Genomic DNA, 13,964 nt, shown 5'->3' on the forward strand with positions numbered 1-13,964 from the left:
GGAAGAGGAAGGTGCAATCTGTATTTACTTTTATTAAAATTACAGTGTTAAAGACTTATTCATTTTGTGGCCTCCTGCTCCAGGCCATGATTAATTTGGGATTACTCTGCTGGAAGCAGGTACGTAGGGCAACTTAAGCAACTGGAGACAACCGGGGTTTGGAAATGTCATAAAGAAAGAATTCCTTATGTTTCCAAGTAAAGAAAAGAAAGCAGAAAACTGTCATTTGATAGACTGCTTTAAAAGTATTTATCTAAAAATTATTACAGATTCTTTACTCTTACGAAATATGCTGAAATCCTCTGACATTTGAGTATAGGCTCATTATTTCATTAAAAATTAATGTAATTAGATTTAAAGTATTAAGAAGAAATATTTCTCAGAAAGGTCACTTCCCTAAACTACTTTTTCCCCAATGGATTAGGGAAGCATTGACACAAGAGGAAATTTAAACTGGCATTAACTAGAGTATTACACTTTAACTAGTGATAAATGCAAATTTACTTCTTACTCTTACCTTAAATCAACTAAAGCAGAAAATATATTTAAAAAAGTCTACAGGTGTTTATCAGAAATTCAAGAACAGCCCTGCTTTTCCCTCTTGCGAATAGTACAGAATTATTTTTTTTTTTTTATTACCCAACCTTATCTAAAAGGTGTATTATCATTGGAACAAGGTTAGCATCTATCACCGCCTGAACTTGCTGCTGATTTCCTGCAGTGATGTTAGATAGGAACCATACAGCTTCCTGCAGGAAGGAGAGGGGGGGGGAAAAAAAAAAAAAAAAAGACTTTAGACACATTGGAGAAATATTAGAATAATTCAGTTCCATTCAAGCAAGACTTAATAAATTTGCAATTCTACTACATTCATGAGTTTGGAAGTTGAAAAAGATTCCTTAGACCTCAATCATCAGTACAATTCAAGGTTTGAACAGTGTAGTTCTGTATGCAGTTGCATTAAAAATCCTAATAAACATAGTAGAGACACAAGGTGGATGAGATAACATTTACTGGATCAACTTCTATTGATGAAACTGGAAGGCTGTCTCTTGCCTCCTTCACTAATAGAAAGGTTGTTACAATAAATGATTTTACCTCACCCAGCCTCCCTAATATCATGGGACCATCATGACCACAACACTGTAAACGGTAACCTAATTAGGTACGTTAAAAGGAGAGTGCAACGTTGCTCAACAGCGAGTGACAAAAACACTCCACCACCCGCCCCTGCAAGATCTGTTCCTCCTTGTTTCTGTTCTAAAATGTTCCGAGAACATGCATATACATATTTAAGATTAAGGCCCTATGTTATTTGCTCATCGCTACCAGGAAACAAAACTGATGTTCTCTTTGCCCAAATTAAAAAAACCTTTACTCAACCTGGGTGAAGTTTTCTCAAGGCTGAGATCAAGCTAAAAGTCACTCAAGAGCTACAGTGTCCTCTCTCTCCACCCTTGCTCCACTCCATCTCCTCACTCAACCCCCTCCTCAGTGCAATCTAGGGGACTTGCAGGGCCAGGGGTCTGCTTCCCACCGCTGTCAGTGAATGAGGGAAGCAGAGCAACATGGCCACAGCTTGCTCTCCTCCCCCAGCCACATCACTCTACTTTCCACCTCTGAGTGCAGAGGCAGTCCCACTTCCTCCCCGAGTGATATTCTGGGAGAATAAGGCAAGCTGGAACCATTCTTCACCACTTCCCTCACTGCTGCAAGTGAGTGCAGGGAGACTGGACCCCTGCTGTGGAAGCCAGCTTACCCCACTCACACACACTGGGGCCCCTGGATGCCCAAGGACTCTGGTCCTGCCCACTATTGGATGGCTCTTTGCCCTTGGCAATCATGGGTCAAGAAGCCATTGCTGGGATTAAGGACTGATGCACACTAATTTATATGACATGCTGAAATAAGTTATTAAAAAAGAATAATTATATTTTGCAAGGATATTTAGGCAGTTCCTTAGATTCTTTTAGGATACTAACTGCCTAATTTAAATAAGTAAAATATAGAAACAAAGACTAATATTAGGTTACAGTTAGGGATTGGTTTCTGCTGCGGAAGTTGTGAAATACAGATTCCGATCTTCTGCAATCTCCGTGACTTCTGCAGTGGAAAGTGTGGCTGACCCCAGGACCCCCTAGAACAGCCAGGGCAGCCACTAAGCCACAGGCCCCAAGTGGCTAGAGCAGCTGCCAATCAGCAGTCAATGGCCCTGGGGCACCTCCCCTAGTAGCAGCCCCTGGACACCACCCTCCCACATTTTTTCAGACGTATTTATAGTATAAATCATGGACAGGGCACAGGATATGAATGCGTGTTTACTGATGGTGACCTGTCCATGACTTTACTGAAAATACCCACCACTAAATCATAGCCTTTGTTATGGTATTTGGGGAAAATAGCGTCATGCTGTTATTTTGTCAATATTTACAGTACAGAGCAAATAGTATTATTTCCACACATACACTTCACAGTCAGAACTTATTTACGTACCTTATTAATTTTTTCTTTGGGATGTGTCAGAAGTGCTGGGAAATGTGAAAGAGCTTCACAATTCAGAACTACTTGTGTCTGTTCATCAGTACCAGTAACAATGTTGCCTACAGCTCTGAGGGCAGCAGTCTGAAACAACAGGCTGTATTTAAAGACTCGAACATTGAGGCCACGTCTACACTCACCCCACTTCCAGAAGGGGCATGGTAATGAGCAGAGCAAAGGAAATCCCCCTTCCAGAAGGCCCTTCTGCTCATTACCATGCCCCCTACCAAAGGGGGCACCAAGTGTGGACACAGCCTGAGAAAAAAAATTTTTTATTTATAACTTAGGCATGAAAACAGTGAACAAAGCAAAATATTCTTTTATTCAAATGTCACCACAATGAAGATAACAAATATGTTAATAACATTAGTGCTCTGTAAATAAAGGTTTCCTGATAAACACTTAGTCAAAGTGATAACTAAACAAGTCAAAAATTAAGCCACTTCAATACTGTATATTACTATATTTTGAAATAAATTAAGACGTTGCAATCTAAACTCACCTGCACTTTAACTTCCTGGTGGCTGAGAAGGGGAACCAAATGAGGGACTATTCCAGAATCTATCACCATCTGGATCTGTTCATTGCCAGCATCCGTTAGGTAGGAGAGGGCCCAGACTGTATCTACCAATATCTAAACATTAAAAAAAGTAGCAACAAAACTTACGTGGAAGATCTAAAGACCTATGTCAAGACTATTCTACTTAACTAGGTTTCATTACTGTTGAGACCATTTTAATGTTTCTAGTTTTGTAACTCTCTCAAGATAAGAGATTTTTCCATTGAGTGTTTTGTCCTTTAACATCTTGTAAGTAGAAGGAAAGCATTGTGTTTGACGTGCAGTTTAAGAAGTCTAAAATGCAGCCACTCTATTATTTGTTTCTTCCACCTGTGTCTGTTACCTGGCTAGTAGCTAGAACATTTGTAACTCTCGTCAAGGATATAGCGGTCAAACTTCTGAAAGGAATTCTATTATACCTATTCTCTTGAGAACCTCAGTTAAAATGGACAATATTATAGAAATTAAAAATAGATCCATGAAGCGTTGTCACTCCAAAGAACACAGAACGATGCCATATATCTCACAGGAGATAGCTACTCTCACTCACAAAGCAGGGCTCCTTCACAGAATTTTAAGAAGAGTTTGAAGTACTTAGTGGAAATTAGATGCAAGTAGAAACTAGATGCAATAGCACTGCATGCTGAAATAATGTTTGAATTTTTTTAGTAGCACAGCTAAACTGCATAAAAAGCATACCAAAACAATATAAGACTTCAAGATGCATCTCCTGGCATATAAAAACTAACACTGGAAGCAATCTGAAAAAAAATCAGACTAAAAGCTTAGATGTATGATTACAAAAATACAAGCATTTCTCAGTGAAGTAAGAGGTTCAGCATCATTTCCGCTGCTACATTTGTGAATGAACTGATCTGTAGAAACATGGAGTTTCCTGAAACTTAGCTCTAAGTTTTGAAGTCAAAGAGGAGGCCTTATCTACCAGGGACAGTACATCAATTTCTCAGACAGAAAATTTTCAGTCTACTGCAGATTTGATGAAGAAGGTTTCACCCAAACACAGGTAGCTGTTCAATGCTCCGAGTACACAGACCCCAGGCAGAAAGCCTGCAAGCTCCAGAGCTGCAGTGAAAGCTGGGGCTGCTAATTCATCTCCCCCATCCCTACTCTGTAGCCAATAGCCTGCCAGTCCCTACAGCAGAAGCCAAGATATTCAGGACTGATAGGCTTTCTGCTCTATAACAAACTTTCAAGCATGCCACCCCAGAGCCAAATCTAGCACTTCCAGAAGTCCACAGCTCCAGGGCAGGACCGAAACTTACCAGCTTCCCGTAAGAGCTGAGAAACTGTGGGACACCTGACTGGAAGCAACTCACTGCTCCAAAGCCAGAAGATCCCAGGATTGGCTCAGCTTTCAAGATCTGGGGCTCCAGGACAGCCCTGGATATGGGCTGGCCTTGGAGTTTGAGAAACCTTTTTGACCCTGACTCCAGAGCTGCAGACTTTGGCAGCCCCAGCAGATGCAGAGTGCTCAAGTCCTGATGAATAATTTTAGAAACATCATGTGGTTATGTATCGTAAATAAAATATTTAAGATTTCTTGTTTTGAATAGAAAACCTGAAAAAAAAAATCCAGTTTTGGTTCAATCCAAGCTTTTTCTTCCTGATTTTTCAATTTAGTCTCCAAATAAAAAGAAAATCAATTATTCACTCATACATGCTTAAGGAAAAAGTAAAGTAAGTCTTCAATATAGAGTCTTTAGCATTACCTACTCACAAGACACGTGTAACTGTTATTGAGATCTGCACCAAATCAGACCTAAGAATAAGTTTTCAAAAACAGACTCTGGATACATCTTTTATTACCTAAATGACCAGAACCCACAACTTAACACTAATATATTCACGCAGCCCATTACAGCTACGAATGCTTGCAAAACACATGCATAAATACAGATACAGTTGTCAGATACCTAGATGTAACTAAATGATAGTTAGATAATGTTGTGACTAGAAACAACAGTTATACGTAGTCACAAAGTTTGCAGGAAATGTTTTTACTCACATTTACATCTGTGTGGTGAATTAAAACACACAGGGCTGGAAGGATCTGGGGGAGAGATAAGAGTTTTAATATTGAAGAGCAATATTTAACAATTAAACCAATTTAATGTAATTACACTCATAAATAAAAAATTCAGTTCACCTCCTGAATGGTTTCCATTGGTGGAGGGGGGTCTTTGTGACGGCATAAGTTGACCATGACCCAAGTAACATTCCTTAAAAATGTTATGGGAATAGATGGGCTGATGAAGGACAGCAAAGGTTTCACCACTCCAAGACTAATAACATAATCTCGACACTGGGGTCCATCACCTGTGTAAATATTAAGCCATTTTACATAGGTAAAAAATATTTGAGGGCTGATGTTGCAGAACCACGTTCCCAGGTTAAACAACAAAGGGCTAGGTCAAGGGTGGGCAACCAAAACAGCAAGAGCCATATTTTCCCCAATTGAGGTGGGCGGGGGGGGAGGGGAACAATCAATAGTTCAAGAGCTGCAATGCATGTGAATACAAAAAACAGTTTTAATAAATAACATTAAGCCATATTTTGTAACCACTATTTTAAGGGCTGCACACACACAATGATATGTGATGAAATACATGTTTAGTACAGGACATTCACAAACTTTTTACATATTCTGTTCTCACACTTTATGTGCGTGTTTGTATCACTGCCCTCCAACTTTCACTTCTGACCCTTCTCTGACTGGAGAATGCTGGGTGAGGAGTGGGAGGTGGTTATCCAACATTTTGAAATCAAACAATTTTGTATTTAGATATGAGTAGTTCGTGTTTGGTTAGACGTTCACAGTTTAGAGAAACAATCAGGAGAGGGACAGAGTGTGAGAGTGAGTGTGTGTGTGTGTTTAAACTTTGTAATTATAGCATGAAGAGCCACAAAGAAATACTTAAAAAGCTGCATGCAGCTCCAGAGATGCAGGTTACAGACCCCTCAGCTAGGTGTTAGATGACCCATGATTTAAAACACATTAAGATGAAAGTGATTAATAGCCATGAGGAGACTCGTTCATAACAGGTTACTGACCCATATAAAATGCTCTGACAAATTCCATATTGCTTGAAACTAAATATTTTCAGTTTATGAGGATACCTCAGTTTCACGTGTACTAGATATACCTAAATACTTTTATGGCCTTCAGCAATACTACTACATAACGTTATAATCAAAGGCAACAAACATTACAAAAGCTCTAAAATGCCATCAGAGTTTGAACCTGTAGTATTCCAGGCTGTATTGCTAATAGGGAAGGAACAATGTCACTCCTACGTACAATACTTTAAAAATGCTTTAAGAACAACTAGAATCCAAGTTTTTTAAAACTTAGCTCATTGTCACAAACCAAGCAATACCCAAATTCTACACATTTTTAGACTACTCTCAACACTATGGTATTTACATATCTCTGACCTGGTAAAACAATAAAGAGGAGGCAAAAGTTTTAGATTAGCCAAAAGCTTGATCAGAAAGATTAAATATGTACTATGAAAGCTCAAGAGACTGAAAGGCAAGCTCCGAAGGCATTACAGAGCCTTTATGTTTAAATTGCCTTTAATTATAACATTAAGTGTGTGATTTATTTGCCAGTCAGACACACTTTCCTTTTCTTGTACTGGATTAAAAGATGCGTATGTTAGACAGCGTAAAATAGAAAAAACAGAAATAATTAAGCAAATGACATTTTGAAGAAATTAACTACATGCATTTGAGCCAATCCCGTGGCTCTTGCAGGTAAGCATACTTGTAATTTTCAAAAAGTAACAGAATCCTGATTTGATTTAAAAACAAAATTTAGAATTTTAAATATAAAGAACACCACAAACCTATAATATTGCCTAAAGCCCATACTGCTTGCTCACACACATTTTGATGTGGTGAATGCAGCAACCTCAGAAAAAGTGGCACAGCATCTGGAGGAAAAAAGAAAAGAAGGGCATTCTGTTACTCAAAATGTCTTAGTTCCTAAGTGATGTGCTCATTATTATTAACCTTAGGGCAAGTTAAAAACAGATCCCATTACTCCATGAAGTGAAGGTTTTCTCCAGCTGTGTGTTTATTCTGGTTAATAAGATTTCACTCTTTCCAGATAATGTTCAAATATAAACATAAATCATAAAACAACTTTGCTTTCATACCATTCTTTCACAGAAGGGTCTGCACTTCAGACCAACATAACGTGAACAAAGATTAAGGTAGTTATTTTATGTAACTGTCTGACAATTGTAAATAATTATTCTTAATAAATGGCTCATGTTGAAATTCCATATTTAGTTCTATTGATCACCACTGAATTCCAATATTAATACTGAGCTATTTTTATTTATGTATTGAGAACAGTCTGAAATGGAATTTCAACAATTCAAGATCAACCCAACGGATACAATGTTATTTTGAGGAGAAAACAAACACACCAAATATTAAATAGTTATAAAATTTCCTACTTTTTTGATCATCTTATTAATAGAAGCTTTAGTCAACAACTTTTAATAAGCAAAAATCTTTAAAATTATATGTATTTGTACAACAGAAGCTATCAGCTATATATTTGGTCTTCAGTTCTTGCCTCTTTTAAAGTAGAAGGGGCAATCCAAATGATTACCACAAAAGAGATTCCAAAGTTTCAAATAGTGTCAATAGGAGTAAACTCATCATAAGGAAGAGGTTTAACAAAAATCACATTCATTGCAGTGCCTCATTAGCATATCCCAAAGTGTCTCATTAGCATCCCCCTTTCAAAAGGGGGGTGCTAGTATAGACCCAGCCTGTGACATTATCTAGAAGATGCTGTCAAGTCCAACTTTTACATCCCAAGAGTTCGGGCCCTTGTGCAACAGCTCCTGAAAGAGCTTGGTTGAGAGGAAGGACTCAATACTAGTTAATTCTGAAGGACCTGTTTAATTCTTTGGTTCCCAGTTCACTGGGTATAAGAACTTACAGAAACTACATTAATTGGGGGGGGGGGGGGGGGGGGAGAATAGGTTTTGTTTATAATTGGATTTTATACTCAAACTGTTCATTTTCTAAGCAGATACAACATACTGTCCTGCCTCATGTACTAGGGTTCAAATAGTTCTTAAAACATGTTTATTAGCCACTGACCTACTTTATTCAATATTAAAAGATTACAGTGCTAAGGTATAATAAGAGGAAACATACCCCAAGCAATTTCAATGACTAGCAGTTTTGGAGAGATGCTAAGGGGCCATCTTCATTCAGATAAACCAGGGTTTTCTAAACACTATATAGCTGGGATCCATTTTTTTTTTCCAGTACCTTTTTCTGGGCCCAAAAATATAAATACGTATTTTAAAAAAAAAGTGAAAAAATGAATACATTTTCACTGTTTATTATTTATTCACAATAATAATAGTACATAGCAATAAGCTGCATATTTTCTAAGGAACGATATTCCGCCCGCCCCCAACCAAAGACCGGTACTGGTCCATGGACCACATTTTGGGAAATGCTGAAATAAAACATTGCTAGAAAGTAGATACATTCCCATAAGGGCTGAGTGCAGAGTACTCTAATGAAACTAGGTACATGTTCACATAGTTTCTAACCTAAGTCCATGAATAGAAAAATCAGAGTTGCCAGACTGAATCTTGGTTTTTGGTCCATTGAAAAGTTACCTTTAATATATAGCAGAAATAAAATTATGTTAATGCATCATTATGTAGCACAAAACTGACTCTAGATGCTATTTAGATTGCTGCATGTATATCAGGAGTTGAGGAGATCAATACTAGAGTAAAATGTGTTCTCTGTCTCAGTCCAACTCCTTTGAACTCAACAGGATCCAACACTGATTTCAGTGGACTTTGACAATGCCCCAAGAGAGAAGGATAATAAATTTTGTAACCAACTGCAATTTCACAAGACAAATTTATTCTCTGGTTAGACACAAATAAACAAAACACTTTCAGATAAAGAGCTGAAGACAGAGTAAAAAAATAATTAGGATATATGATCTTCACAATGGTTAATTATGTGAAATATTTGCCTTGAATTTGCTTAAGTACTACTTTAAAATTTGTTATTCAGGATGAAGCTATTGCTTCTGTGGAAAGAGCTTTCTCTGCCCTCCAGCACTCCTTCTGCTTTTTATTAGCTCAGCTGTCCAGACAAAGATGTCTAAATTCTGCTCCAAAATTCATATTATAAAAGGTTTACATATAATAAATTTTAACTTTGTATTTTAAAAGAAAATAACTTATTGTAAAGTGATCACAAATTCATAACACTAAATTTTAGTGCTCATAAAGCAAATTAAAGATTAATTTAAAATTATCTATGCCTATGTCAACCTAGTCATCAAGCTGACATGTCAATTTCATCACTTTCAAACTAAATTGTAGAGTTTCATCACAGTACTTTCACTTAATGCAGTTGTAATTTTTAAGCCATGTACCCTTTCAAAATTATGTAGGTCGACCACATATCCCCATAACACTGCCTGGGCTTGTCTACACCACCACCTTCCTTCAAAGGAAGGATGGTAATTAGGGGGTTGGGAGTTTACTAATGAAGTGCTACTGTGCATAGGCAGTACTTCATTAAGCAAATTCCAGCCCCTGAAGCAAACTTCAGAGTTTTAAACTTAGAAGTACCGGCACGCTTCTAGCCATGGTGCACCCACCGGTACTTCCAAGTACCAGTGAGTGAGCACCAGCTAGACGCATGCCAGTACTTCAAAGTTTAAAACTCTGAAGTTGCTGGTGGGGTGGGGTGGGGTGGGGTGGGGGAGAATTTGCTTAATGAAGTGCTGCCTATGCATGGCAGCACTTCATTAGTAAACTCCCAACACCCTAATTACCATCCTTCCTTTGAAGGAAGGTGGTAGTATAGACAATCCCCCCCGTTTTCACAGGTATGGCTGAGAAGGTTGCAAAGGATAACAAAACATTACCAGCCATAATACAGGAATTTTATTGGGCACCGCCTGACAAGAGCTCATGTGTACACCAGTTATCCACTGCCCTAGTGAGTCAATTCTAGATTAACTTTCTTATACTTAAATATTCAATGTAAGGTTTTCACATATGAAATTACTTCAGGAAAAGTGTTTTTTTCTGCCCTTTCACACCCTTGGTAATTCAGCATATCCAACACTGACAGTTTATAGTGGAGTATGTGAAAATTAGATCACCTGGTCTCTAGATTTTAATATTTTGATACTTCCTGTTGTTTTTCCTACTTGCGCTGACTTTTTCCGTGTCTGTATATATAGTTACTTTTCATTATTTATACTGGAAGATCTATGAGACTAACAGAAGAGGACATTTATTTGATTCAACTACAAAAGCTTACTTGAAGACAGGAGTAATTCTATACTGAGCACTCAAGAAGCACAACTATTTTATTTGCTGGATTCAATACTAGTGAAGTTCTACTGATCCTTGCTCTCACAAGCTGTTGATGATCAAGTAGATTTAAAATATGTTGGGCACAGAACCGTAACACAATTTTATGCTTCATCTGGCAACACGAGCTCCAGGTATGAAAATTCCTTCCTAACTCCAGATTCCCAAACACATGGACATCATTTCATTTTCAGTGTGATTTTGGAAGTAAATTCCTTAACGGGGGCCCCTGGATTTGGATTATACCTTTTCCTCCTTCAAGATTAGGTAGGAAGCATCTCAATTGTGAAGGAAAAATAAAAAAGTTAAAGATAAGCAGTTTGAAACCTGGAAAACCAGCAAATACTAACTGTTAAAACAGTGAGTTTCCACAAGAGATTACTCACCATCAGGAAACCCAAATGAATTTCAAATCTGAGAAAATGAAGAACAAAAACAGACAGGTACTTCCACTGATGTTGCTTCCAGAGAAGAGAAAAATTTCTGGCAGAACCCTGGGCAGGTCCTTCACTGACTTGCCCATAACTGACAATTCAGTTTCAACTATCCTGACTATCACCTGAAAGTATCCATCCTTTGCGGTGTAGTCACAGAGAAATAGCTGTTTTAGTCTGTATCTTAACAAAACAAAAAGCCATCATGTAGCACGTTGAAGACAAACAAAAATTATTAGGTGATGAGCTTTCGTTGAACAGATCTGAAGAAGCTGGTCTGCCCAACAAAAGCCTATCACCTCAAATTATTTTGTTAGTCTCTAAAGTGCTACAGGACTGCTTTTTTGTTTTGTTGTGCAGATTGGTGAACATCAGAGGAAGAGAGATGGTGCTCAGGCGATCTTTAAAAATAGGAGGAGATCAAGTTACTGAAAGACAATACAGTTTACATGTGAAATACATAAGCATCAAAACTGATCAACTTACTGGACTGAACTACAGCCTGTGTTTGTTCAGAGGTTCCAGATGCAATATTTGTTAAAGCCCATGCCGCTTCAAACTGTAAAGAAGGACTAAAATAAAAGTATAAAGTTAGAAAGTGTTTTTATTACAGTAAAAAACAAAAACAGCATCTTAATATGGGGACTTGCAGAAGCTTGCATTAATTGTTAAAGGATTTCTATGACATCCTCTCAAAACAACTGACTTTTCCTAAGAGTACATTCTTTTTAAAAAGTAACACACTCACTTGTCATCTCTTTCAAGACAATGCACTAAAATAGGTAATATTCCAGATTTTATTAAGTCATCAATTGGTGGATTGCGATCACTGGAAAGAAGCTTCCTGTTGAGAAACAAAAGAAAAAAAATATAAAGTCCGCAGACAAATCCCCTGAGGTCAAATTAGAACATTTCTACAATGAGTGAATTTAGCACTCCTGAAAAGTTTGTACTTCAGTTAATCCCACTGCCTCTACTGCTATTACTCTACAGAGTACAACTTGAGCTGAACTCTTGTGCACTCATATTAAAACCATACCAGGTTAAATCATTTATCCACACATCCTTCCCCTGCATCGTCTTCCCAGATGGAGCAAAGGGTAAGTAGGCAAAGTATGGGCTGTTTTGTTAGAACTGCCAGGACATACTTTCATCCCTCTTCCTCACTAACAAATCAGTATGTGGGAGTATACAAACGCACATGCTGCTAGGAAAGAAGGAGTCCAAACTCACTTGAACTTTACCTCCTTCAACGCGGATGTGGTCAGTGAAGGCCAGCAAGAAGCCCAAGTGGGACTGCTTCCGAAAAACAAAGTTGGTATTTTCCCAGTGCCTGTGCCCACAACAGTCTCCTTTGAAGAGACCATGGAAATGCTTGACAGAAAGTAGATGCGACTACCTGCTGCTGCTTCCAGTTCTGAACACTATAGTTAGCCACTGCCTCGAACTGGCAAGTAACAGAGTTTGCACAGTGAAAATCTCTCAGTACATAATTAGGGTCTTTGACTATCTGAAGTTTGTAAAAGCTGTGTAATGTTACCACAAAAATGAATATTTATATTGCCAAATGAGCAAAAAAGCTTCCTTTTTAGGAAGCTGTAAATGGACAGACAATATATTAAGTTATGCTGCAACTGATGACAATACCTGTCCTTAGCCCCTACAAAAGATTTAAAAAAAAAAACCCTCATGTCCAATAAACCACTCTTTCAATGACAAAATACAGTACTTTAGGTTTACTCAAAAATCTACAACTAATTTGTGTGTGCTGTCCTCTTAGGTAGATCATGACTTTGGCTTCAAGAACCAGCTAACTCCAGTTAGTTGTAACCAATTCTGTTCAAACAGTGCTCTGACCTTGCCATGTGCTCTAGTCATGTGTTTCAGGTAGCTAGAGATGGCTCATGTCCTCCTTTCTGCTCAAGCTTCAGATGCTGTCTAAGGTGACACAGCAGTATAAGAGATAACTAAACAGCTTTCACACCTTATTTTAACATTAAAATGACCTTTGCTTGTAAGCCTGACCTATGTGCAAAAGCTGCACTAAGTTAACAAAATTGTTTCTAAAATCAATTTAATCAATGCAAAACACCATTCTTTTGGACTTTTATTTCTATTTAAATCTTTATGTTTCTGTGTACTACAAATATATTCCTTATCTGGTTTAAACTGAAGTATCCATACAGCACTGCACCACTATACCTAAACAACCTTTAAATATCACACCAAGTTAAACTGGTGTAACTTCCACATAGACAAGGCCATAGAGGCAATAGCTCAAGAACTGTTACTTGCCTAATTAGCAGGCTCATTATAACAAAGTGTCCTCAAATGTTTCCTAATTATCCAAACATGAACTGGATTCCTAACAGGTTTGTAATATTAAACCTCTTAGTGAATATTCTCACCAATGCACACAATAAATTTAAAGGGAAACTACAGTAAAATCCCAGTTTATCCAGCATTCGAATAACCAGCATGCCAGGCCAGGAGTGGGGAGGCAGAACAGGGCTTTGGATAACCTGCTGCCTCACCAGAGATGCAAAACAGAACTGCTGTCAACCACAGCTCAAATAACTGGCACATTTTACTATCCAGCATCCCCAGTTTCCAGGGAATACCAGATAATACATCACGTACTGTATGTCCAATGACTACTTATACATATGAAATCAAATAGAATTTTTACTCATTTTCTTAAGATAGTTCAACCTGAATACATACATTATGCCAGTTTGGTTTTCTAAACAAAATTTATACACAGGATATTTTATTTTAGCACTAACAGCTGGTGGACTTGATCCATAGATGACATCACCATTCTATCCACTAGTGAAAGAATTCCCGATTTTCTTAACTTAGTAACACTATATAAAACTTCAAGGACAGAAACAGCAAATCTGAACAAACAATACTCTTACCTGGCAGCCTGCACTGCACTTAACTGTATACCCTGGTTGTCACTTGAAGCGTTCTACAATAAAAATCAATAATTCAGAATTCAGCAGCTTTACAGTTGCCATT

General features: G+C 37.8%; 1 protein-coding gene across 1 annotated transcript in view; it reads right to left on the minus strand.

The window, feature by feature from the left end:
• KPNA4 (karyopherin subunit alpha 4) overlaps positions 1-13,964 on the minus strand; it is a 51,042-nt gene that overhangs the window by 22,528 nt on the left and 14,550 nt on the right. Inside the window, exons 5-13 of the mRNA XM_075004684.1 lie at positions 13,862-13,914; positions 11,689-11,784; positions 11,427-11,512; positions 6,967-7,053; positions 5,265-5,434; positions 5,124-5,168; positions 3,041-3,172; positions 2,494-2,622; positions 645-749 (exon numbers count right to left, since the gene is read on the minus strand). Coding sequence (XP_074860785.1) covers positions 645-749; positions 2,494-2,622; positions 3,041-3,172; positions 5,124-5,168; positions 5,265-5,434; positions 6,967-7,053; positions 11,427-11,512; positions 11,689-11,784; positions 13,862-13,914 — 903 coding nt within the window. The remainder of the gene's footprint in view (positions 1-644; positions 750-2,493; positions 2,623-3,040; positions 3,173-5,123; positions 5,169-5,264; positions 5,435-6,966; positions 7,054-11,426; positions 11,513-11,688; positions 11,785-13,861; positions 13,915-13,964) is intronic.

Source organism: Carettochelys insculpta, chromosome 10, assembly GCF_033958435.1.
Source record: "Carettochelys insculpta isolate YL-2023 chromosome 10, ASM3395843v1, whole genome shotgun sequence".
Taxonomy (NCBI): Eukaryota; Metazoa; Chordata; order Testudines; family Carettochelyidae; genus Carettochelys; species Carettochelys insculpta.